The 26792-nt window shown below is 47.7% G+C and overlaps 1 protein-coding gene across 1 annotated transcript in view; it reads right to left on the reverse strand.

Moving 5' to 3' along the window:
• LOC146193542 (putative cytochrome P450 49a1) overlaps positions 1-26792 on the reverse strand; it is a 123804-nt gene that overhangs the window by 57751 nt on the left and 39261 nt on the right. The window contains exons 6-8 of the mRNA XM_084600576.1: positions 26287-26446; positions 22550-22704; positions 1166-1244 (exon numbers count right to left, since the gene is read on the reverse strand). Coding sequence (XP_084456702.1) covers positions 1166-1244; positions 22550-22704; positions 26287-26446 — 394 coding nt within the window. The remainder of the gene's footprint in view (positions 1-1165; positions 1245-22549; positions 22705-26286; positions 26447-26792) is intronic.

Below are 26792 nucleotides of genomic sequence, written 5' to 3' on the forward strand. Positions count from 1 at the left end.
GCTTCTGCCAGCACTCCTGTCACTGCGGTGGCCGCTCCTGTGACGTCCTTCACGCCCCTTGTCGCTTTAGCGTGCGAGTCTTGCCCCAGTGCTCCAATGGATGAGATGATTTCCGGACCCTCACAGCACGCCCTTGCCGCCACCACTTTCGAGGCGTTGATCCAGTGTTGTACCGGAGGCCTGGTTTTTTCTGCGGCACACCCCTCTTTGCCTCCACGTTTGTGGTGTGCCCCCGGGTAGGACCGGACTCGTGGCTACTGCGGCGGCCCACTGCAGCTCCTTCGTGGGCTCAGTCCTCCTGGCCTCTGCCAGTTTCCGTTCGTGGGCATTGACGCACCCGCGTCTGCTGCCGCTCCTCCTTCGGTCCTCCCCACTGCTTCGCCAGCAGCCCACGTGACCGTTGTGCTCACGAGCCTCGAAGCGCAGCCTTTCTGGTCGCTCCTCCAGCGACACCCGCCACCCCTTTGCCAACTCAGAGGTATCTCAGCGGTCCCTCCTGCTGCCTCCCGGATTCTCCGAAGAGACCGCTTCTCGCGGGCTCCCTGCTCACGAACCTCGGTGCGCCGTCCCCGGACGGTCTCCTCTGCGCCATCCGCCGTGCCTCTGACAAGGCAGCGGTTTCTCCACAGTCACCTCCTGCTGCCGCCCGGTTTCAACGAAGCGACAGTCTACTACGGTCCCCTGCAGTCCTAACGCCACCCAACCAGGGTGTCGTACCCGCGTTCATTCTTGGACCTTCCAAACTATTCTGGCTCCTCCCGGAGCTGGGGCGTTCGTCGCGTAAAACGGTGCTCGCATTCAAAGCTGACCCTGCACTTGGCTTGGGCTTACCGGACGTTACTGCATTTGTGTCGTGCGATCCGCGGACACCCTCAATAGCCCTCTATGTCCGTGATCTTCGTAGCTGTGCTTTTGTGCTTCGGACTCTTGCGGACGTTTGCCCACCCTCTCCTCTCCCCACCTTCCTATTTCGACATCCCCCTGGGGACTTAGAGTGTCGCCACTACATTTAGGCAGACATAAGCTGTCTCCCTGTAAATAAATTCATAGTCCTACAACAACAATGCTTCCCTTGCATAATGATTAAATCACTGTGGCTGTGCAGGTGATGGTTTAGTAACATTTTACAGGAAAGTATTGCAAATAAAAATATATGTGAACTTACGTTGGCCGGTATTTGGTAGCCGGATAATATCACGTCGTTCCTTAATTTAATAATTATGCCAGGTATGATAGGGTAAAGACTGAAAGAAAATGGAAAACATATTAGTAGTAAGTACACATTGCTGATAAAGAGACAGTTGCATAACGTTTTTCTTCATTATATTGATCATAATGCAGTGACAAATGAATGCATAACGTTACGGATCCACCGCGGTGGCGCAGTCGTTAAGATGCCCTACTACCCGAGCTTCCGGGCTCGGACCCAACCACCGGCGGCTGCGCTTCGATGGAGGCGAAACGAAGAGGCGCCAGTGTGCTGTGCGACATGAGTGCACAAATATCGCCTGGCGGTCGAAATTAATCCGTAGCCCTCCACTACGGCTTCTCTTTCTCTCCACTTTTTCACCCACATTCCTCCCTTCTCTTGTGGTGCGGTCAGGTGCCCACAGAAACAAGTGAGAGATATACTGCGCCTTTCCCTTCCTGTATATTTATTTATTCCACAAAAACACATTTCTGAAATTGATTGGCTACTAAAGGTTTACTAAAGCCGCCTCAAATCGCTGTCTCCTCGCTTCTGTGAACAGACTTGCCGTCAAAGATGATCTTTATTATGGCCGATGTTGAACGAACATTCTCTGTGGTGTGGCCAATGGCCATCCAAATCTGCGGCGGCGGCGGCACCTCTGAGTCACCGCGCCAAGGTGGAGTCACCGGTGGCCCCGGTGCAACATCTGTGCACCGTGTGACGTCACTCCTCCTCCTCCTGCTACTACTACTACTACTACTGCTACAAGCACCACACTATACTATAATACTACTATACTGCTATACTACAACTACTACTATACTACTATCCTACTACTAAACTACTATACACTACTACTACTATAATACTACTAATATACTACTATTATACTATACTATATAATACTACTACTGCTATATTACACTACTACTACTAATATTATTACTTATTACTACTGAGTCAACCGCGCAGCAGAGGAGTCGGATGCGGCTCTTCAGCTGTGCTCCGTGTGACGTCACTCGCTCCTCGCAATGCGCAGCTTGGCCCATTGGGGGCTCCGCGAAATGGCTCATCAACTAGCATAGTGTTGCTTCCACAACAAAACTGCGCAATGTCCAACTGCAAACCTTTTGTGTGGTTCTTTTAAGGCGAAAACCCGTAGCTCTCATCGTTGTCAGCAGGAGCTGTCGGCAGACGCGGTAAGCAGAGGGTGACAGGTGTTGAAGAGTTAAAAGTAAATTAATAAGCCTTGTCTCCACCGGGAATCAAACCTACATTATTTGTATCCCCTCGAATAGAGATTTAACATTGGGCCACACCCAGCATCCTGAAAAGCTCTTCATAATTCCCCTTGTCTAACGTGAGGATGATAGCGGGGTACGGCAAGTGACACTGCGCCTTTCCTTTCCGATAAACGAATTATAGAATGCCATTGAACGTTGATTCGTTCAATGCGGCTTCTATGCGACAAGAGGAGAACAATATACTGTCAAAACAGCTGATGGTGCCACCAGGCGATTCATGTAACTGTAGAACCACTAGATTACCAGGACCTGGATGAATACGCACAGATATATTTTGAAATAGTTGAGAATTATAGAATAAACAGACAACTACAGCCACCACCGAATAATATTGTCACGTCTCGATTGAACGCCAAGGAGGACCCAAAGATAGGACGGGTTTAATAAATCAACCTGGACGAGTCTTGCGCTCCAACTTCCTTCTCTTCCAGGCTCGCGCTTGTGGGGCCCAGTCATCATCTTTGGCGTCGTCTTCTATGCGGCATTTGCCCCCCTCCTCAGGAAGCATCGTCCCGATGAGCATAAAAGGGAGTAGGGGGTCAAGGTCTGTCCGAGTTGTACGGCTTCAAGCGTACAACGTGGACGACGTCGGCTTGTTGCTGGCGTCGCTTCGAGGTCGACACCCCGTCTGGCACCACCTCATAAGTGACGTCGGTTAAACGTCGCTGAACAACATATGGCCCGAAATATCGCCGCAATAGTTTTTCGGAGAGTCCACGGCGGCGAATAGGCGTCCAGACCCACACTTTGTCGCCAGGTTCGTACATGACATGTCGGCGTCTATGATTGTAGCGTCGTGCATCATGCTCTTGCTGATTCTTGATCCGCACACGCGCTAGTTGGCGGGCTTCCTCTGCACGCTGAGCGATTTCCTCGGCGTCCTGATCGAGATCGTCGGTGTCGGCATTCGGGAGCAACATTGCATCCAGCATAGTTGTTACTGGTCGCCCGTGAAGGAGGCTGAATGGTGTCATACGAGTGGTGTCTTGGCGTGCCGTATTGTAGGCGAACGTGACGTAGGGAAGAATTTCGTCCCAATTCTTGTGGTTCACGTCAACGTACATGCAAAGCATGTCTGCAATGGTTTTATTGAGGCGTTCCGTCAACCCATTGGTTTGGGGGTGATAGGCTGTAGTTTTACGGTGACTGGTACCACTGAGGCGGAGAACGGTCTCCAAAAGTTCGGCCGTAAATGCAGTTCCTCGGTCAGTTATAATGAGCGCCGGAGCGCCATGCCTCAGGACAATGTTCTCCACGAAGAACCGAGCTGCTTCGGCGGCGGTACCCCTTGGCAGAGCCTTGGTCTCCGCGTAGCGGGTTAGATAATCGGTGGCGACAATTATCCATTTATTTCCGGCTGTCGACGTCGGAAATGGTCCCAGGAGGTCCATGCCGATTTGCTTAAAAGGTGTTGTTGGCACTTGAAGAGGATGGAGTAGGCCAGCTGGTTTTACAGGGGGTGACTTACGGCGCTGGCAGTCTATGCACGTACGTACATAGTGTTTCACTGTCGCAGGCAGTTTTGGCCAGTAGTATCCGTGCTGGACTCTAGCCAACGTGCGGGTGTAGCCTAGGTGACCGGCGGTTGGCTCGTCGTGACACGCTTGCAGAACTTCACTGCGGAGAACAGATGGGACGACGAGTAGATGACTGTTTCCCCCAGGGCGGAAGTTCTTCTTGTAAAGCACGTTGTTGCGAATAAAGAATGAAGAGATTACTCGGGTGAAAATCTTAGGCACAACGGTAGTTCGTTTTTCCAAGAAATCAATAAGAGGGAGCAATTCCTGGTCTTTTCGCTGCTGTTGGGAAAGCGTTGCGTCATCTATGACACCTAAAAATGCAGTGTCTTCATCGGTCATAGTGAAAGGTTCGACCGGCGCTCGCGAAAGGCAGTCAGCATCCGCGTGCTTTTTCCCAGATTTGTAAATAACTGCCATGTCGAATTCTTGTAATCGAAGGCTCCAACGCGCGAGTCTCCCTGAAGGGTCCTTTAGATTCGTCAGCCAACAGAGCGAGTGATGGTCGCTAACGACTTGAAAGGGGCGAGCGTACAAATAAGGGCGGAACTTCATAACCGCCCATACCACTGCAAGGCATTCTTTTTCGGTTGCCGAGTAGTTCGCTTCTGCTTTAGATAGGGTCCTGCTGGCGTAAGCAATTACTTTTTCTACACCACCCTGGCGCTGCACCAGCACAGCACCTAAGCCCACGTTGCTGGCATCCGTATGAAGCAGTGTAGGGGCGTCGTCATCAAAGTGCGCCAGGACAGGTGGTGTCTGTAAACGTCTCCGCAGCTCATTAAACGCTTGTTCCTGTTCTTCACCCCAGTGAAAGACAGCATTGTCACGCGTCAGCGAAGTTAATGGCCAGGCAATTCGTGAGAAACCAGCAATAAACCGGCGGTAATAGGCGCAAAGACCCAGGAAACGCCGCAATGTCTTTTTGTCCGTAGGTGTCGGGAACTTGGCGACTGCGGAGAGCTTTTCAGGATCAGGCCGGACACCTTCTTGGCTAACGACGTGACCTAAGAATTGCAGCTCCTCGTACCCGAAGTGGCACTTCTCGGGTTTTAGTGTGAGGCCCGCAGATCGTATGGCCTGAAATACAGCTAGCAGACGGCGTAGATGCTCTTCAAATGTGGCCGAAAACACAATCACGTCGTCAAGATACACCAGGCATGTTTGCCACTTAAGTCCCGAGAGCACAGTATCCATCAACCTCTGAAATGTTGCTGGTGCTGAGCATAAACCGAACGGAAGGACCTTAAACTCGTACAATCCATCGGGAGTGACGAATGCTGTCTTCTCCCGATCTCTCTCGTCTACTTCTATCTGCCAATATCCACTTTTCAAGTCCATTGATGAGAAGTAACGTGCATTTCGTAGGCGATCAAGGGAATCGTCGATGCGAGGAAGAGGGTACACGTCTTTTTTAGTTACTTGGTTGAGCTTGCGGTAATCTATGCAAAATCGTAAGCTGCCGTCCTTCTTTTTAACAAGTACCACGGGGGAAGCCCAGAGGCTCTGTGACGGCTGGATAACGTCGTCTCTAAGCATTTCGGCCACCTGGCGCTGAATGGCTGCACGTTCTTTCGGAGCTACACGGTAAGGATTTTGTCGAATCGGGCGAATCGAGTCATCCGTGATGATTTGATGTTTTGTCAAAGGCGTTTGGCCGATCCGCGATTCGGAAGCAAAGCAGTCTCGAAATTGATCTATGAGATCCAAAAGACGGTCCCGTTCTGAAGAAGACAAATTTTTACTCACATCGACGATGGTTACGGGCGTCTTGCACATTGATCCTTCCTGTTGCAGTGAGAAGCAGTGCTGCGCCTTTGGGATGCTGTCGAAAAAGGCCACAGTTGTGCCTTTCGGAATTTGCTGACGCTCGTCGCTGAAGTTTGTCAGCAGCACTTCGGTCTGTCCATTGGTCAAGTTGACTAGCCCTCGAGCTATAGATACACCTCGGCTTAGTACCAGGGCGACTGCCCTTTCGGCGATACCATCGCCGGTATGCGCCATGTCGCACTTCACTTCAACAAGAGAGCATGATCGCGGAGGTAATGTCACTGTCTCATTGGCGACGCGTAAGGGCATCAGTGGTACTTCCGCACAACCAAGGTCTTCATGATTGTTGGTGAAGGCAACGACGCTGTCACGAATGCTGATTACAGCCCCATGAAGACGCAGAAAGTCCATGCCCAAGATGAGATCTTTGCAACAGTCAGGGAGAATAACGAAGCTGCCAACAAACACCGCGTTTCCTATTCCTATCCGGGCAGTGCACTTCCCTGTCGGTGCCAGTAGCTGGCCCCCAGCACTTCTTATTACTGGCCCAGTCCATTCGGTTTTTACTTTGCGCAGCGTGTCAGCCAGTTTCTGGCTAATAATTGAAAAATCCGCCCCGGTATCCACCAGAGCATGTACCTCCAGCCCATCAATGGAAACGGCGAGGTCAGCGCTAACAACGTTATCTGGGTTGCTCGTCTCTTTCGGCATTTTCGGCGGAAGTGCGGCAAGGTCAGCGGTATCAGCTTCGTCGTCGGGGCTGCTCATCTGATGCGGCATTTTCGGTGGTAATGTAGGCGGCATTTTCGGCGGTAGTGCGGCAATGTCAATACTAACGGCAGCGTCAGAAGCACGGGCTGTCGGCTGTTGCGGCGGTGGTGAGGGTTTTGACACTTTTAGACTGTGTGCAACCTCCCCTCGTGAGGTTGCGGCTGTTAGTTTCCCCGGTGAGGGCTAGGGGACCGCCGTCCGCCAACGTCAGCATTGCCACGACGCATCGGCGGAGAATAACGCTGTGGCGATGGGGAGGAGCGGTGGCGGAAGCCCGGGGATTCGGTTTCCCTGCTGACCGGAAGGCCGTCGTCGGTTTGAGCAGTGTCAGCGTCGAAGCGGCGGCGAGCAGAAGCAGACGGAAAGGCCTGCCCCTCTTCGCGGTAACGGCAGTACCGATATACGTGGCCAGGTTGTCCGCAGTAGAAACAGAGTGGCCGGCTGTCATAACTGCGCCACCTGTCCGTTCGGCGTAGTTGAGAGCACCTGGAAGGCGCCCACTGAGGCCCCTGGAAGAATCGCGTCTCCTGACGGCTTGGTGCGCTCGGTGAGGCGTGGTCTGGAGGCGGGCGACGTAGGACCGCGGCGTAGCTCTCAGATTGCGGCTCGTGATAAGGTGCAGGAATGTTGGCCGGGTAGTTGACCGGTTGTGGAACGCGGTATGGTGGTTCGGAAATGACTGCCGCGTTGTCGACTGGATGAAATTCGTTGCACTGGGCAGACGGTGTTAGGGAGCACCGAATTTCATTCCTTACAGCCTGCACGAGGGCCTCTGACGACTGAGCTTTCGTAACCGAAATTCGCTGCAACTCCTCAAGGACAATTTCTCTAATCATGTCTCGAAGAGTGGTCTGATCTGTTGCAGTCAGCGCCGCCGCAGTCGTCGGGGCACAGCCGGCTGGTCGGTTGTACTGGCGGCACCGATCTTGGAGGGCTCGCTCTAACTGGTCAAGCCAGTCCTCGACATCTTCAAACGCTTCCCCGCGAAAGCACTCTGGCACCTTGGTGTTCTGAAGAGTCACCGGCGTAGGGTTGGGATGTGCCATGGCTTTGGAGACCTGATGGACTTGGTCGTTTGAAGAGTAGCTTGGCAGATGGTTGTACTCCGGGGCTAGGCCTAGAAGGCGGCGGCTAGCGCGATGTACAGGCGTGTCGATGTCTGGGATTCGCTGTGGACTGCCGGAAGGAGTCTTATGCATACCCCAGCGCGCTCCACCAGTGTCACGTCTCGATTGAACGCCAAGGAGGACCCAAAGATAGGACGGGTTTAATAAATCAACCTGGACGAGTCCTGCGCTCCAACTTCCTTCTCTTCCAGGCTCGCGCTTGTGGGGCCCAGTCATCATCTTTGGCGTCGTCTTCTATGCGGCAATATAGTAATAGAGAAGCGACGGCATGGTGGCGACTGCAAGCTGGAAATTTTGTCATCCCAGTATGAACTTTTCACGTCCTGCCACGGAAACATGAAAATTGTCTTTTTAAAGCATGTGTGGAGACGGGTATCCTAGACCACATTATATGGGAAAGCGTCGGCTCCCCTGGAGATGAGGAAGATAATAGCAGAGAGAACTGGGAAGCTCTGCAGCGGAGCGACGAACCCCCTCGTCAGCAACAAGCCGTCCGCCTGGGGGCCGAGACCGCAAAGAGACAAAATCTCTTTGTTAACCTTTAGTCGATGCCCCGCCGGGGTGGGGATTAGTGTTAAGACGCCCGACTACTGTGCCGTAGTAGCCGAGTTGGATCCCGACCTCGGCGGCTGCGTTTCGATGGAGGCGAAACGAAGAAGTGTTCTTGTTGTGGCTGTAGGAAGAAGGAAAATAAGATGCACGGGCTTGCCATGGCTCTGTAGCCGAGTCACCTCCGCTGCCTCGTGCAGACAGAAGAGAAAACAGAAGAAAGAAAAGGAAGACGGAGAGAAAGACGCACGCCGCAACAACCGCCGTCGTCCACCATCGAAGCGGTGGCGGGTGCAATGACGGCCTACAACAGATAAGCATTCGGTGGCAGGCTAACCCCCGCCGCAAGCGGCGGTGACCTACCTGCCCCCGCCCCATTGGGGAAGACCTGGCCACGTGTGCGGTGCGATGTTGCTGTTGTGGCTGTAAGAAGAAAGAAAAGAAAATGCACGGACCTGCTACTGGTTCTGTAGCTGGGCCACCTCCGCTGCCTCGTGCGGACAGAAGAGAAAACAGAGAAGAAACAAAAAAGAGGGAGAGAAAGACGCGCGTCTCAGCGCGTTAAAGATCCCCAGGTAGTCAAAATTACTCCGTAGCTCTCCACTACGGCTCCTCTTTCCACTTTCACTTCCATCTTCATCCCTTTCCGTAAGGCACGGTTCAGGCGCCCACAGAAAGAAGTGTGGCAGATACTGCGCCTTTCCCTTCCTGTGAACCAATTATTATTATTATTATTATTATTATTATTATTATTATTATTATTATTATTATTATTATTATTATTATTATTATTATTATTATTATTAGCCTTCAGTCGCAGAGGCTCTAGCCCCCGTCCCCTATGCCTGTGTGCCGGGGGTGGAGAGGTGAGGCGCCCCCATTTACGGTGGGGAAAATATAAGGAGCACTGCAGAATCTATATTGGAGTAATGCGAAAGTACATATGTTGCTGTTGGTTGCTTCTGGTTGCTTTTAGCAGCTTAATTCACTTCTTCTTCGAACATTTTAGTCTTTCGTACTTTCAAATTGCGCGCCAATCCTTTCCTATGCTCTTTTTTGACTCTACTTCCGGTTGGGTAACGTCACATCCTCTATCTCACAGAAATTCACTTATTTAGCCCTTGTAGTCATTAGTACTTTCCAAGTGCGCGCCAATCCCTTCCTATGCCTTTTTTCGGCTGTACTTCCTATTGCGTGATGTCACATCCTTGACGTCATATCCACTACGGCACCCTTTTTTCTCTTTCCACTTTCACTCCCACCTTCCTTCCTTCCCTTACTACGCGATTCAGGTGTCCACAGAACAAGTGTGGCAAATACAGCGCCTTTCCTCTCCTGTGAACTAGTTATTTTAATTATTTACCTGAATAACTTATTGGCCTAATTATTTTTTCTGCGATCTAGGCGCAGTTTCATTTGCCGCTTCTTTGAACGCCAAACGACGCAGAAAACAGAAGCAGACCCAGATGTATAGGAGGCGTTAGTACATAGGGTAAGATGGAGTCCAAAGTCAGACTCCGGCCGCACCAGAGGCGTTAGTGCAGCAGGAATCAGCAGCGTTTGAAATTGATTTACGGGATAGAAAGGCGCAGTATCTGTCACAATCTTGCGCGGACACATGTACCACGCCGTAAAGGAAGGGAGGAAGGTCGGAGTGAAAGAAGAGGACATAGAGGTGCAGTAGTGGAGGGCTGCGATACACCGCGCTCTAATGGCTTTCGTCTAATCGCACTGTAGCGGTTGAAGTGCACCTTTAGAATTTTTTTCCGCCCAGTTTGAGTATTTTGTCCACACTAAGTTGCAACATTGTTTTGCGCACAGCAAAGATGATATTCATTATACCTGTAGAAAATAGGACGAGTGTAAAAGCTTGTGCTTCTGCGTGCTAGTAAGCATGGATATGATTCGTTTTTATGTTTCTGGCAAAAGAATGAACATCAAGCTTTCTCAGCGTTGCTAGCTACGCTTTGATTATTAGCATTCCTATAACATCTGTTCCCTGCATGAGCTTTCTTGAAATAGTATATCTTCAGTTATAAAACTTTGTACATTCTATTTATCATCATCGTCTTGAGAGCATGGCTGTGCTCATATTGAGAAGCGCTGATGATCTCTTTCTTGCCATTCTAGGAGGTAGAAATGGGCCTGCAGCTGCCTGAGCCTGCAAGCGGCATCAAGGGTTTCGACACTGCATGCGGCGGTGGAACCACGGCCGCTCGATGGAAGCGCACTGGGTGCGGCCTGCTGCGTCGCGCCGCCGTCAATGGGCAAGCGCGTCCTTGGGGAGTTTACAGTTGCGCCCGCTATTTCTGCTGAGGGCGCCACTGTTCGGGGACACGTCGCCGCAGGGGTCGCCGGCTCTGAGAGCGCGGTTTGCTTCCTTTCTGGACGCGTTCGCCTCGTGTCTGCGTGGTAAACGCAATCTTTTTTCTGTGCGCGTGTGCAAGCACGTTAACGTTGAGACGGGATGCGTTTGTTTTTTAAGGCGAAAGCCGTTCTAGACTCGTGGAGCGAAAGTCTGTGCTCAGAAGCTGTGGCTGTAATCTGTGCACTGTTGTGTCAGTCGCAAAAGCGGACGTGCAAGGAGGGAGATTAAGAATGAAAATGATTGATGGTGATAGGTAATCAATAAAAGTTATAAATAGATATTGATAGAGGTAATGACTAATGCTAATGACTAATATGGGTAATAATGACAAATGATTTGTAATGAGCGGTATATCAAACTATCATATGTAATGAGCGCAACTGGTTAGAATGAGTACAAGTGCTCACCGATGGGTGGTAATGACTATAATAGCTGGGAATGACAAGTTATTACTGCTAATGACTACGAAATGACCAATATGTGAAAGGATGACATGTAATGACCACTGCTGATTCTAAATGAGTAACCTGATTAGTTATGAGTGGTAAGGACTACAGTGACTACGCAGGCAGACTCATCATGACTGAGAAACGACCAATATATCAAAGGACGACTTGAAATGACGAACTGTGGCAAACGATGAGAGGCAAATGATAAGACAAGGGCAGGCTTTCGCCGTCCTCCGCTCAAGAGACATCTAAGAGACCCTCAAATTTTCTCTGCTGAGCTCGCTTCAGACAAAGGCAGTAGCAAGGAGTGGAAATGCACTCGCTTCCTCTGAAATGAAAGCGGCGCTGAGGTAAAAAGTCCAGATGCTGAAGCATAATGCCCTATCAGCTGCCATTCAATTTGCTACAAGGGACAGCAGATTGTGCTTGTTGGTGATTAATTATAGGTTAACAGTGAAAACAGAGTGACGGAAACACAGGAGAAGAGGACGGCACAACCGCGCTAGTTGTGTCGTACTTTTTCTTGTGTTCCCGTCACGTTGTTTACACTATTTAGTTATCAGGGAGCTGGTCAGAGAACTAGGATTTTTAACGATGTGTTGTGAAGCAGATGAACACGATGAGGTAGCACCAGAAGCTTTTGTCGCAGGTTATGTTGCGAGGACATATCAGAAAACGGTACGAAGCGTTTTTTTTATATAAGCATACAATTTGTTCTAAATTTTGCAGCGCTAGTCTGAGTGGCTTTGCAAGCACAGGAGCCTCTACATACAACATTTGTTTATACTCTTGAGACTGTTTGAGTCGATGCGATAAACTGAAAAGCCACGTTCTACAGAAAATCCGGCGCCCGCTGTGTCGGCGAAAAGTCGGAAAAATACCTCTCTGGCAAGAGGCACGTTCGTTGGTGATATGGCCAGACACCTTTGGCGAAATGAGAACACATGACATGTTCAATGTGGCAGGAGCTACCAAATCAGAGAGAGTCAATAAGATGTAAGGGTGAAATGGGAATTATTGAAAGTGGGACCCTTAGGTCCCAAGTCACGCACACTATACTCTCATAGGGCACGTTCGTACGGCTTCGGTAAAGAGGGGCTTTATATAGCTATGTGTAGGGTGCTACTTCATATAATGCGGTGGCTTAAGGCTGCATTCTAAAGATATGCGACAGAGGCAGCAATTATGGTATACGGTGAATAAGCAGGTAGCAAAGAGCGGGTACTCTAACGAGGCTCTGCAAAGAGATTTAAGAACCCCTAGTTTTGTTTATCACTACCAGGTTGTTGCTTAATTTATGCGATATTTAGTAATGGTTTTGAGGCGACATGTCAGTCGTGCAAAAGCCTGTTGTAGGAAATATGAGTCAACTGGACCAGTTACAGGTTGATGAAAACCAAAGACAATGGAGGCTTGATGTACCCCGCAAAGGAAGTAATCAAGCTTTGTCAGCTTACGGGCGCCTTTATTAACAGGGTGATGAAGTCTGAAGAGGTCCGGCGAAGTAGCAAGCTGTGTAAACTTTTGATTTCATCATTGTTTTCTCACTGTAAACAGTACCTGATGCTAATCTATGAAAACAATGATCGTGCCCATGCTGAGGCGATAAAGATATTGTTAATTTGCGGCACCCACTGATAGCGAGCTGAGCTGGAAATGTCAATTCATCAGTCGAGCGACATTTATGGCTATGGCATAAACCTCTCTCAAGAAAGGGTTTCCGTCTGCGGTTGGTAATTTTCTTCCTTTTTTTGTGTGGCCATTTAATTAGCGCACTCGGCCGCTCGCTGAATCTCGACTGCAGTTGCGCTCTGAAGCGTGAACATTCTTGTGATCGCAGCTAAGAGTTTCACAACAGGAACACTCGATGCGTGTTCTTTCATTGAAAATTACAAACCAGCAAAAATTGTACGGGTTTGCGAGCAGCCAATAAAAATGGTAATAAAAACTTTCGGCGCATATACGTAGCACCTTGAGGCAGACCGGCTCTATGAAGCGCGCTTAGTTAGGTCATGCAAAATGCGGGAAGCCATGACGGCCTTCTGGAGTAAAAAGTTTAAGGTCTCCAACTGAGTCGAAGATCGCAGTTTATCATGTAGATTTAGCCTAATAAACATCTTCATATTTCCAACGTAACATTTGTCAGAATGAGATAGAAAGATTGGTTACATGTCGCATTTTCACAGAGGTTGCTTATATTTTATTGGATAGCGCTGTCAGCTTAGAACAGGTTGACATCAATTGGTGTATAAAACCTGCATGCAGGAATGAGTAAATGGTAGGAAAGTGACACGCGGAATACGCGACATAGTTAAGTGGTTATACATTAGGCTACCATGGCAGCTGAACAGCTTCAAATTTTTCACAGCCGGGTGACATTTTCGTGTGACAAACAACGTGATCCGAATGCAACATCACGGTAATGCGAGCTCTCCATCGAGTGGCCTTGACCCACCGTCGCATTAAGCTTTTCAGGGTACACTCCAGTATACATCGTTGCCGAGCAAGCGCTAAGTGCTGACATGGTCACACTAGACATGACAGTATTTACTAATTCGTGTTGCCAAATTTTGTGAAGCGGAGTTCTTATATCCTTAAAATAAAAGGCTTCTACTACGCCGACGCCTCCCTGAAAGCGCAGCCAGGCGCAGCTCTCCGCGCGCGGCTGTCCCCGAACGGTGGCGCCGCGGCGGTGGCGACGGGAAGTAGGCGCCTCCCGCCTGTTTCGGGCGACGTAGCAGGCCGCACCTAGTGCGCTTCCATCGAGCGGCCGTGGTGAAACAGACAGCCTCAAGAAGAAGACAGCGAAATAACGATTATCTGAAAGGATTAACAGTGTGCTGCTGATCGGAACGGGCGTGTGCAGTGACATTTGCTTCAACAATGACGTCATTTAGAGACAGCAAACCAACGACAAACCGAGTTGCACGGACGGCTGTTTAAAGAACCGCGAGTGACGCGGGATTACTTTCCGGCGGTGCGCCGAGCAGCGCTAATGATTTCTGTCTCGCCATTCTAGGTAAGGGAAACAGATCAATTTTTTGGTCTCTTTTTGTTCTGTGCGATACGACGGACTGCACTCTGCTTAGTTGAAATGAAAGATAAAGATGTGTGTCTTGCATGCATGAGGACTCTTAAGTCAGATAACATTACCTGTGTGATCTGTCAGAACTCGTATCACATTGGTCAGTGCTCAAGTGTAACAAAGGCAGCTTTGAAAAAGATGTCTAAGAACGAGCTAGAATGCTGGACGTGCACAACTTGCATATCGGACATTACTAGGGCAACAAGACAAAACCTAGGCAGTCACTCTGATGCTGGGGAGGTGGATCAAGAGCCTAAGCCATCAATCAGAGACGTGATGACTTGCATAACGACACCGACAGAAAAGGTTTCGGATGTACTCAATCGTCTAGAAAAATTAGAAAAGACAACTGAAACTCAACTGGTGAAACACGATGATGTGCTGTTAAAACTAGAGGAACAGGGACGATAATGAAGACAATGCAAACTTCCTTGGAGCATATATCTGAGTAGCATGACAGCGTGTTGCAAATGCTTCAAAAGAACAAAAATGAAATTATTAAGCGAATTTTTGTAATGCTGGAAACAGCCTGAAAAGTCTAAGGTAGGTCGCCCGAAGTCGTCAATTCTACACCTAGAAGAATGGTTTGGTTTGGTTTGTGGGGTTTAACGTCCAAAAGCGACTCAGGTTATGCGAGACGCCGTAGTGGAGGACTCCGTAAATTTCGACCACTTGGGGTTCTTTAACGTGCACTGACATTGCACAGCCTACGGGCACCTTGCTTTTCGCCTCCATCGAAAAGCAGTCGCCGAGGCCGGGATTCGATTCCGCGTTCTTGGGAACAATAGTCGAGCGCTGTAACCACTGCGCCACCCCGGCTTTTTTTTCTTTATTGCCTGACTTCGGCACAATACACAAAACCACTTACAGGGCACAATGAGCATTAATTAATACAACAATCAGCCAGGTAGGTTGCGGCGTCGTCATGCTAAAATTATCTTAGGGTCACTAATGGCTCCAATCTTCCGAGCCACTCGGGAGCTTCAGGAGCAAGTTTCTGAATTTCAGTATATCTATTCATGATTTCCCGAAAATAGATCCGTGCTGGCCGTGCGTCAGGATCGCAATGGTATCCTGCCACTCTCGATCGCCAAATACAGTGGAGGGCCATTAGCATAATAAGGTCAATTGGCACCCCCGCGGGGGCTCAAGAAGAAGAATAATCCTATAGGAGAAACATTGAGATCAACGGCATTGCAGAAACAGGAATGAAAACTTGAAAGAGGAGTTGCGGTTGCTAGCGGGAAGGGTCGGACAGGCTGATGCGACGACTGAACATGTGGAAACCATACACAGAACAAAAACTTGAGCGGGCCACACACCTCCTATACTGGTTAGATCCTTGAGCACACAGACAAGACATGAATGCGTTAGCAAGAAAACATTCGTAAGAGATGACAATATTTTCCACAACGAGAACATGACAGCCTACTCAGATAACCTGCTGATGACAGCCTACTCAAATAACCTGCTGTGACTAGCAGAGCAGGAAGCGAACAAAAGGTCGTGCAAATATGTGTGGGTGAAAAATGGGAAAATATTTATGAGGAAGCATGCAGTGCATATAGTGTTGAATCAGAGGAGACCCTATCACTTATAACATGAAGCAGGAATTTGATACACTAGATCAATACACAACACAAAGGCTCGACAATATTAAGGAGCAGAAGAAAATTGCATCACTTGATACATGTGAACATCAGGAGCCTTCAAAAATACTGGGGCCTTTTAATGGAGCGTATGCATAAATCCGTATAATTTTTAGATCTTGTTTTACTGAGGTGAACGTTGACAGTGACATGGTGCAGTTATATCGAATCGAAGGTTTCAAACAATGTTCGCTCTGTAGAGATGACAGCAAGGGAGGAGGGGTTGTGATCTATGTTAGGAATTCTTGGCTTCATGAAAATTTCAATGTTTTTTAGTGAAGCCGAAGTAATCACCCTTAAAGTTGGAAGGCCTAATTTGTCGTTCGTGATATGAGCTGGGAAGACCGCCTGGGAAAAATATGAAAGCCTTTATTATTGTGCTCGACATGCATTTGGTGAGTTTAAACAAACATAATAATGTCATACTAGTTGGTTACTTTAACATTGATACCTCTTCAATAGGCAAATATGGTGTATCTGACTACTTAACAGCTCTCACAGGCTACGATTTTGAGATGACAATGTCAGGTTTTACTAGGGAAGAATTTCTGGGAGCTGAACTAGTGCCTTCATGCATCAATGCATTTCCATTGATTTGAAGCACTGCCCCGTGCTGAGTGCAACTATTTCACCACTGAAAAAGAATGTTTGGTGGTAGTATGGGCCGCTGCCAAGTTCCGCCGGTACTTTATGGCCGACCGTTTCGTGTCATCACTCACCATCCCTCGTTGTGTTGGCTGCAAAACTTAAAGGATCCTGGTGGCCGCTTAGCACGTTGGGCACTGCGCCTGCAGGAGTTCGTTCAAAGTATTTATAAGTCTGGCCGGAAGCACACCGATGCTCATAGCCTGTCCCGCGCGCCCGTCGGCCCTCCTTCGTCAGATGCCACCGACGACGATAGCTTCCTCGAAGCAGTCACTACGACCGATCTCGTTTCCAAACAGCGTGCCGACGACGAGCTGCGACTGATTATCGACCATCTTGAAGGTGGGTATCCTACAATACTCCGGTGTCTTGCTCGGGGGTTGTCGTCGTATTGCCCTTGCAATGGCGTGCTTTGCTTTACACGCACCCTAAACCGAGTCCGGCAGAACTATTACTGGCCACATCTTTCACTGAGCGTTAAGCCTCGTTCAGGCTACGTGCGCATCCGTCGTAAGTATCGTATTTATCGCAGTGCGCATAGCGGCTGAAACTCCCGTTTACGTAGCTTGCGACCGTGCATGTTCACACTGGGCCGTTCGGTAAGATGCGTTCTTTACGACCGGCAGATCAGCGCTCTCAACATGGCGTCGGTTAGCAAGCGGCTGATAGCGGATGTCGGGGCTCTTTAAGCTCAAAATGAGATGTGAAAGAAAAAACTGGACACATAAATAAAATACGAAAAAGAACAATGGGTATGTTAACAATTAACCACTCGATTACAAATATACTCCGTTTCGCACACGCACGTTCGCACACAGTTTTCAAACGTCCGCTCACCGTGCTGACGAACCACTCACTCCTTCGCACATTTCTTCACGCGCCCGCTCTCATTGTCGACGTACCGCGCACTCCTGCTCGGTGTCCCGTGATCGTACTTTCTCGCATCAAAACAGGCGTACGGTCCGCCTGCATCCCTGCTTGCGATTCTACCAGTGCCCCGGAGCGATCTTGGAGACGGGCCAGGGCGGTGACTCAAAGGCCGTGCTACTGACTCCAAACAATGAGCCGGGGTACGCGGCAGACACGGAAACGTCCGCGAAACCTCGTCCGCCCTCAGAAAATGCTGTTTTCTTTTTCTCTTGTACGGCAAGCTTCTTTCAAACTTCGTCGAGTCCGCGCCAGCTCCGTTCTGCGGCCCGACCGCAACATCGCCCCGCATCGGCCTTTCGCTGCAGGTCAACTGTTTCCTCACTTGTCAACGGAGCCGATGGGCTGCGAGAATGCACGGGGATGAAGCGGGCATCCCCCGCCTCCATACCCTCACTTTTCTAAACTAGAGGAAACATTTGCTGGTCGAGAGCTTGTTCGCACATGCAAAAAACGGATTGATACACAACTTACTGCTTTGACTCAGCGCACTGGCAATTTGTAGCCAGGCATCGTTTTGCACTTCTCTCTGTGCGATTTCAGCTATGTAGTAGAGAGGCGGCCTCTGCCAAACTTTTTTAATGAGAGGCTGATAATTCCACAGCGAAGATTCCGCACTGCACATGATCAAGCTGCGGACAGATACAGTCACCGACACAGACACAAACCGACACAACACCAATAACATCGGCGAGCCGAGACACTGCAGCAGAGTAGGAGCGTTGGATGATGTCGCCATGTCGTCTACTAGCTGGTTTGCGCGCGAAATCTGGGAAGACCGGAAGCCCCGTGACCGGAAAGGGAAAACCGAAACGGCTGTGCGCATTGGTCGCACGTAACAGACGTATCTGTGCTAGTCGTAAAAGTCGCGATTCCTCCGACATTTACGCCCACGCTGGGTGCGGACGTTACGCACCTTACGCTCAATGCGACAGCAGTCTGAACAGACAGGTTACGTTTTTCACGCTTACGCTTACGATCCTTACAAACAATACGTGCGTTGCGCACGTAGTCTGAACGCGGCTTTAGACATTACGTACAGACGTTACGTCGTCAATGCGAGCGGCGAAAAAAACCCATGCTCAAGCCATCCGGTATGTTACAATCTATTGAACCACCCCTCACACCCTTCGAGCAAGTGGATCGTAGTCGCCACAGACTACTTGACACGCTACGCTGAAACGAAGACCCTTGCCCGAGGTACTGCCGGCGAAGTTGCTTGATTCTTAATGAACGACATTGTACTCAGACACGGTGCACCTTCGACCATCATTACTGACCGAGGAAAGGCGTTTACAGCTCGGCTACTGCGGGAAACTTTAACTCTCAGCCATACCGAGCATCGCACAACAACAACGCATCACCCTCAGACAAATGGATTAACTGAACGACTAAACAAAACTTTGGCGGTCATGATCTCAATGTACAGTCTTTGTCAAAAATGTGCGGCCCAAGGGTTTCGTTTCGAAGCCCAGTAACGCGGCTCCTGGTAGCAATACCGGAATATGAATCTAAGCTATAGCATTATAAGAACGAGTTTTGTCATCTATGACTTTGGGACGCCAGAGTTGCGATACGAGCCCGGTTACGGGTCTTAGAAGAAAAACCCCTGGGCCGTATATTTTTGACAAACACTGTACATCGACGTTGAACATAAAATGTGGGACGAAATCCTGCAGTATGTCACCCTCGCCTACAATACGGCGCTGCAGGAAACCGCGCAGTTTACACCATTCCGTCCCGTATATGGCAGGGAGGCCCGCATGATGTTGGACGCGGTGCTCCCGTTAGGGGATGAACCGGTCGAACCCGATGCCGCCCATTTCGCGGAATAGGCCGAGCAAGCCCGCCAGCTGGCCCGCTTGCACATCAGTGCAGCATGCCACCGACGCTCGATACTGTAACCCTCAGCACAGGGAAGTCCACGTCTAACAAGGGGACCAAGTGTGGGTGTGGACCACCGTGCGCCACAAAGGCTTATGTGAAAAACTGCTACACCGGTATTGCGGACCTTATAAAGTCCTGCACCGCTTAAACAGTGTTAACTACGAAGTTGTTCCAGATGGAAGTGTGACCGTCAGTGTTCGGCGTCAGCGACCTGAAATTGTGCTCGTGGTCGCCTAAAGCCGTACTTTTCACGTGACATCGCGTTTTTTAACCTTGACGCTGCAAGGGAGACCTTCACTTATTGTACAGTTCACCTCAACCATAATTTTTTTTATCTTCTCACCTTGACATCGAGACGATGTTTCCCTTTCGCGGGGGGGAATAATGCCACGTGCCTAGCACCGCGCGACAGCCCTACTTGGTGCCGACGACGACGAAGCGGTTGTTGGCACGAGCGGCGCGCTGGTGCTGGACTCTGTGATCAAAACTACAAGCTGACCTTATTCTCGGGTCCTCAGCTACGTGTACCTTCACGGCTCCCTGTCGTGACAATATGTATACCCGTATGGTCGATATGGAAGCATACTCTGGCATTATAAAACAAAACTTAGCAGATCACTACTATGTACCCACCACAGGTCTTGGTAGTGACGAGTGTAGTGTTGAAAAGTATATGTTAAAGAGCTCTATTTTGGATATCAGGAAAGTTACCGCCAAATTAGTAATTATGACTGGTATTCGCTCCTGAATCTTAGTCATAATCAAGCATACGCTGAACTAATTAAGCAGTTTCAGGTCATCTACAGAGTATCAGAAAAAACTGTCTCTGTGAAGATAAGGCAGGCAGAGAAACCATGGATAAACAACAAAATATTAAAAACAAATTACTTAAAGGAACGTTTATGGCAAAGGTGTAAACAGGATCCCTCTAATGCTGACTTAAAAGACGAATGCAGACAAACCAGGAATAAGCTAACAGCTATGACGCGGATAGCGAAAAATAATTACATTACAGAACAACTTATTAACTGTAAATGAGATGCAAGGAAAATTTGGAATATTGTTAACTCTTATTGGAAAGCAGAAAAATCGAGGTATAAAAGAAATCATCGCTAATCACTTTCCCTGTAGAAAACTACAAGAGTTGAGCAAAGAATTCAATTATGATTTTGCCAATATAGCAGAATCTCTTTGACAGCGTGTGATATCCATAAACAAAAGGCGCGCATAGGTCTTCCTTCAAATATTCATTCAGCATATGTGACTGAGCTAACCGACATAGAAGTAAGGGAGGCTCTAAATAAGCTATTTCTAACAAGGCCACCAGCATATGATGGAATTCGGGTTAGATACCTAAAGATCAATTATGATAAACTTAAAGCTATGATATTGTACATACTATCAGAAATCATGCGTACTGGTACAATCCCGTGTCACATGAAGGTATCGGTAATCAGGCCTGTTTATAAAGGCGGTGACAGGGAACAGTGTCTAAATAATAAACTTATAGCCATTCCATCGTGTGTAGGATGCGTCCTAGAGAAAGTAATATATAAGCAGATGATTATTTTTTAGCAAGCACCACCGGTTGTCTGAGTCTCAGCATGGCTTGGGGTGTGGGAAAAGCACCACCACACTACTTGAAGATTTTGTGGAGAATGTGAACAAAGCCATAGACAGTAACAAAATCATCCTGGCGCTTTTCATTGATCTCAGAAAACCATTCCATATCATAGACCATAATTTAATAATTGAAAATATATATCTGATGGGATTCCGTGGATCATACTGGCAGCTTTTTGATGAGGGCAGCGAAGGCGACGAACGAAGCGGACGCTTAATTTTCGACTTGTTCACAGGCACTACCGCTATCCCTCGTAATCAAGCACATGATGATCGGGCTGCTGCAAGGTGATCAAAGGAGGCAGCTGCGCTGACCGGTGTCAGCAAGCCCAGCGCGGAACCACGTGACCCGCTTCACTTGAATCTTGAAAAGGACGGCGCCAGCGGCTCAGCGTTTACTTGGCAGCGAATACGACAAACGGACCGGACGCTTATTTTTTTACTTGTTCACAGGTTGGAACATTTGTACTTTGGCTGTGATTCCTGTCATAGCTTGTATTGTTGCCTTTGCTGCCGACTGCATCCACTCGTGTTTTGTGTACTCAGCTTTACAAACGCTGTGACCTTTGTCATGGGAACTGAACTGGCTAACTTCAAACGTGAGATGCGCAAAGAAAGCTATGAGCTAAAAGCCAGCTTAGAACATATGAACCAAGATGTTGAAGATTTCCGAAAGGAGTGTACTGAGATTTGTGGTATGGTATCTTGAATGCAGTAAGGATTGTGTTACGTTCTTATTTTTTTTTTTGCTGTTTTCTTTTTCTCTTTTTTATTCAAGAGTTTCTTATGCTTCTTCTTGAGTATAATATGTACAGAGATTGTATATTCTTTTGAAATGCTGTCAGCGTCTTAGTGTTTTCCACTTCTTGCAGAGCCATAAAATGTTTTGTAAAGCACAGATCTGCGCTACATTTCTGCGTATATAAAGAACATATGTGTTGGACTCTTCTGTCCACCTACAAGCATGCAGGCTTAGGCGGACAGGCAGTGAATGTGAAACACTACTTGCTTATAATAAACTTACGTACTTACTTCAAGGTGGACTGTAGACTACGCTGTTTGCTACCGCACCACAGCTAGTTCAAGAAAACACACTCTTTAACCGAAGCATATAACTCATACCCATGCCTTCAGATTTCTCAAGTGGAACCATTTACTGAAGCGAAACGAAAATCTAAACCTTCCATCAACCTACTATAGACGTCAGCATATACAATATCAGCTTTCATTTTTTTTATGCATGGGGCTGCAGTCATTCCTTCAGCTTCCTGATTATCTGTATTTTCCTACAGTGTAAATGTTAGTATAGATTCTCTAAAAACTGTAACACCAGCACAAAGTGTTCAATATGTTACCGGCAATAAAATAGGCTCAATTAAATTTTCGGACGTCGAAAGAGACAGATTTTAACCCAAAGATTATTCTCAGCAAAAGTGGATATAGAAGACAGCACACTCTCCCTTAACGCGAAATGACTCAAGATTCGCTAAAAAGTGGTATCCAGGTATTCACAGCAAGGGCTTATTCCATGTTCTTCATTGTCTACATTTTATTCTATTGCATTCTATTGCATCTCTTTTATTCTATTACATCTACAGCCCGAGAGGATTATGGTTGGTAAGCTCTAGTAGAAAAAGGTTCAAAATGGCTGCGTGAAAATGCAGCTGCAATGGTCAAATAGCTTACCGGAGGGTTTCTTTCAGGCATGCAGATACGAAAGGGGAAATATAGTTCTTGCTCAATCCTTCATCGAACAAGCAGTCAACCTCCTGTCGTGCCTCTTCTTGGGCAATAGGATTGTTTGCCAAGCAATACAACGTATATGTGGCCGCTGCTGCTACCTGAAAGTGTTCACAAATTATTTACCTGTCTTCTGCCAACTTCGTCACCTATCGCACCAAGCCAAAAGATGCATTATTTATTAATATTGCTTATTAACGCATTATTACTGATACATGATGCGTAACTTTACAAGTTCATTTAAATCTGTACAGGAAGAAAGTTAGATTCGTCACAACAGCCCAGAGTTGAAAAAATACCTGTGGGCCGTAGATTCGAGGTGGAAACTCACGCGTGGAAAGATGAAAATACGATGTATCAGCGGCTGATTTCGCACGTTATGTGCATCAGCACACACCGCTGACCTTTAACTAACTCCACGGGCTACGCTACTTCGTAGCTTACTTAAAGAAGGAGAGGAGATGGGCTTCTCGACATTAACGTCACAAGTCTGAATCCACTTTGAGCCGCTATTCTGGTCAATAAATTCTCTTAATCTGCAGGAAAATCGTCCAGTTCAAGCAGCTTAGAATGCAGGTTTTGCCCATTTTAGCTTCATGAAGTGGTCGCTAGTGTTTCTTTAAAGGAGCATAGACACGAAAATTTTCAGTTCCGTTATTTTCGTTTTAATCGATCCAAAGTGGTCCGAAACAGAGCAAAGCTCAATTAATTACTTTTCAGTGCGATTGACCAAGGCTTCTTTAAGGCCGCCGTAGCCTATTCTTTAATGTTTCGGCGCGCGCCGCAGAAAGCGGCGATGAAAAGTTCGAGCCGCTTCGAGGCGGCGACGAGACCAATTGCGCAATCTCGGCCACAGCGGTGCGCCTCTTCGCCCTCGTCGACATGGGCTGACTCACGCGTACATCCCTCCGCACGGACCTTGCCCTCCTCCTCACTTAGTGTCTTTGAGAAGGCCACGTGCACTGACGATGCTTAGAATAGATTCCAGGTATTTCGAGCGAGCCGAGGGAGAGGGGGGGGGGGGGCTACATTTTTAGCAGCGCTAAGCTGTTTCTGCTCCTCCTCCCCATCGCGAAGCTTCGCCGCTGGTTATTTAATAGCGCGCCGCGCGGCCATCAGCAGTTCTGATTCTGGTGCTGATTCTGGTCATCGATGAAGCTAGCGGAAGCAAGCAGGCCCCGACTGAGAAGAAGTAAACAAATGCAATGAGCTCATAATGCTGTTAGCGCGTCATCTTGTGAAGCTGCACGTAGTTTTTATTCAGTCACCTCTCTTGTTGTGCAGTCGCCTTTCGTTTGTAAAGAGTGTTTCTGTACTTTGTGTTCTTATTGGTATATAGAGGTAAGTTTCGTCTTTTACTGAAATCATCGTCATTCGTCTCATTGTGTGTATGTGAACTAGACGTCGCCAGTTGAATCGATGAGCACCTTGGAGAGGTGCGGAAGATTTGAAGACAATGAACCCGAGATTTTACAGCTCCGTTAAGTATAGTACCAGAATTATTTGGGCGTCACTAGATCGCTAGTTTATTATGTCGTGTTTTAGTCGGAGCATCACGGTCTGCATGCTGAAACGTAGCCGGAAACCAACCATCTCGTGCGGCAATAGGTTGTTTTGCTCGATGAAGTGCTTTTGTATTGGTTTCTCTACGCATGAGATTAAGGAAACTGATCAAAGGTTTTCCAGTTTTCGGGGTTCACCCAGTTTTGGTATTAGGATTACGTTTGCCGATTTCCATTGTTGAGGTAGCTATCATTTGGTCTAGATTTTCTGCATGTACTCCATTACGGCTCTTATGGAGTCATTTTATAGATTACTCGGGCTCTTTTATGTTAGCTCGTCAGGTTCCTAGGCTTATTTGACTTTAAGTCCTAAAAGCTCCGCTCTGACCTCGGCTTTTGTGATAGGCGCGTGAAGTTCCTCGTTAGAGGCTCCACTGTACTCTGGGAGGGCGATTCTAATGGTGTGCCCCATGTAAGTATGTGTTTGCTACTTAGTCCAGGAACTCCTCATTCGTCCCCTGGAAAGCATGTCTGGTTTTCGCTAGTGTGATTCCTGATTAAATTTTTTATTTAGTTGGGTGCCTCAATAGACCGCACGTTTTAGAGGCTCATGCCTCTTTCATATCGTCGCATCGGCTACATAAACTTTGCTCACACAGTTTCGCCGCGTATTCTTCGATCTCTCTATTGTGTCTGGCAAGCCTCCGTTTAGAGTTGCGATTAAACCCTTGCTTTTTTAGCCTGGATTCCATGCTATGTTTGACCTCCCACATGTGCTTTAGTTTGCTATCGACTGTTCTAGAGCGCCTTCCTCTTCCAGCATTTCTGCTGCCCCTTCAACATGGCGCTTGAGGGTTTGTGTGCATTACTCTATCTTCGTGATTTTTCCTATGGAGCATCAATGTCGTTTCTTTCTAAACTTCCATTTCTGATGAAATATTTAGCGGAAACTACCAGCTGGAGTAGATTTCTAGTAAAAGAATAATTACTAATTAACATCCTCCCAAGCGCAGCCGTGTAGCCTCAGTTGACTTTCGGTTAACGCACCCGACATATGCATGAATCACCTCGTGACGTCATGACCAGATGTGACGCCCTTATGACGTCACGACTTGTGATAACGTAATATTTAATCATCTCTATGTATATAATAATCACTGTCACTATCACTAACTACCACTATCATTGTGGATTATTATGTACTGCTAAATATCGGTGGCAGTCTGCATGTCAAGCGCGCTAGCATGACGATAGTCAAGAACTAAGATACTTTTTTCATGTGCCAGGAGTGGCTGTAAGAATGATTGACAGCTACAGTGGGGTAGGACGCCGGACGCACGGCAGTGAGTACAAGACATTAAAGACGTTCGCCTCAACAAAATGATTGAGCAATATGAAGCAACTATGCAACAAAAGGAAAAAAAGTGAGGACACAACTTTCACTCTGGTCATTTAAAAAAAAAAGGAGAAAATTTAATAACCCAGTAGTAAGTTGTAAATGATTTATGAGAAAGGAAAAATATGTCACTCTTCTCCGTACACACCTGACCGCGCTCTAAAGAAGAGAGGAAGGTGGTAGTGAAAGCGTAAACAGAACAAAGTGCTGTATTTGAGTGCAAAGGAGTAATTGAGACCCACCTGGAGAACTTTACCGTGCGCTAACATAGTACAGCATATGGAGGCCTCTCTGTTTCTGCTTCATCGAAACGCACATATGTCTGTGTGACACATATTGCGCCTTCCGTTCTTACGGAAGGCGCAATACACAATTTACAATTTACAATTTTAGGCGAGCATCACGCATTTAGCTGAGGAGGAACCAGAACAACCTTAGATTTACACATATTGAGAAGGCGGGCGTATGACAGAATTGCTGGCGCCGCTGCCCAGATCGCAAATCTGGTCACGTTCATTTGCACTAAAATGTCAAAAATGAGAATGAACTGCGCTCGTTCGTTGCCACTAGAGTGTAAAAAAAAGGAGAATAACAGGTGGGAATAGATTAAAATCATATGCATGAGAACGTTTTATATGAAAGCTAAACAAAGCATAACAAACTAAACCGTAAAATTGACAACCAAGTACAGAAGAATACACAGTTGTAGGAACCTTCTTCGCATTTAAGTAGCTATTGTAACCAGCTGTATTTGTGTTTCAAGAATCCCGGAGGAGAACTCTCACCGTATTATTTCCGGTAAAGATGAGGTCATGAAGGAAGGTGAACATCTCTTTGAATGGTAGATCATTGGCCCAGAGATGCTCAATGACGGTGCTCTTCTGACATCTGCCTCTGTTGGCGTGAACTTCAGCAGCTGCCTCTTGTGTGAGACGCAGGAGAAACCTGAGGTAATGCATTAGCAAAACTTCACTACCAAAAAACATTGATGACAAACCAAGTACGTATTACTACCTGTCACCAATCAGTGCTACGTAGAGATAATTTCTGCGTCTATATTTGTCAGACAACACGGCACGCTGGCTACTACTTTACCTGGAAGCCACCACATCTGGCCAAAAGGTATATCAGGAGATGCATCTAACTCAACTTTCTCTCCGTATGAGATTTTAGTTTAGAGCTACATATCGAAGATGTTGGATGCTTATTCCTCTATATCATGGTGAATACGAACCCTTCATTATTATCAATTTTGTTTAGATGTTTCATTGTTCATCAAAATGCTTTTACT

Source organism: Amblyomma maculatum, chromosome 4 (genome assembly GCF_055883805.1).
Source record: "Amblyomma maculatum isolate TAMU_Amacu chromosome 4, ASM5588380v1, whole genome shotgun sequence".
Taxonomy (NCBI): domain Eukaryota; kingdom Metazoa; phylum Arthropoda; class Arachnida; order Ixodida; family Ixodidae; genus Amblyomma; species Amblyomma maculatum.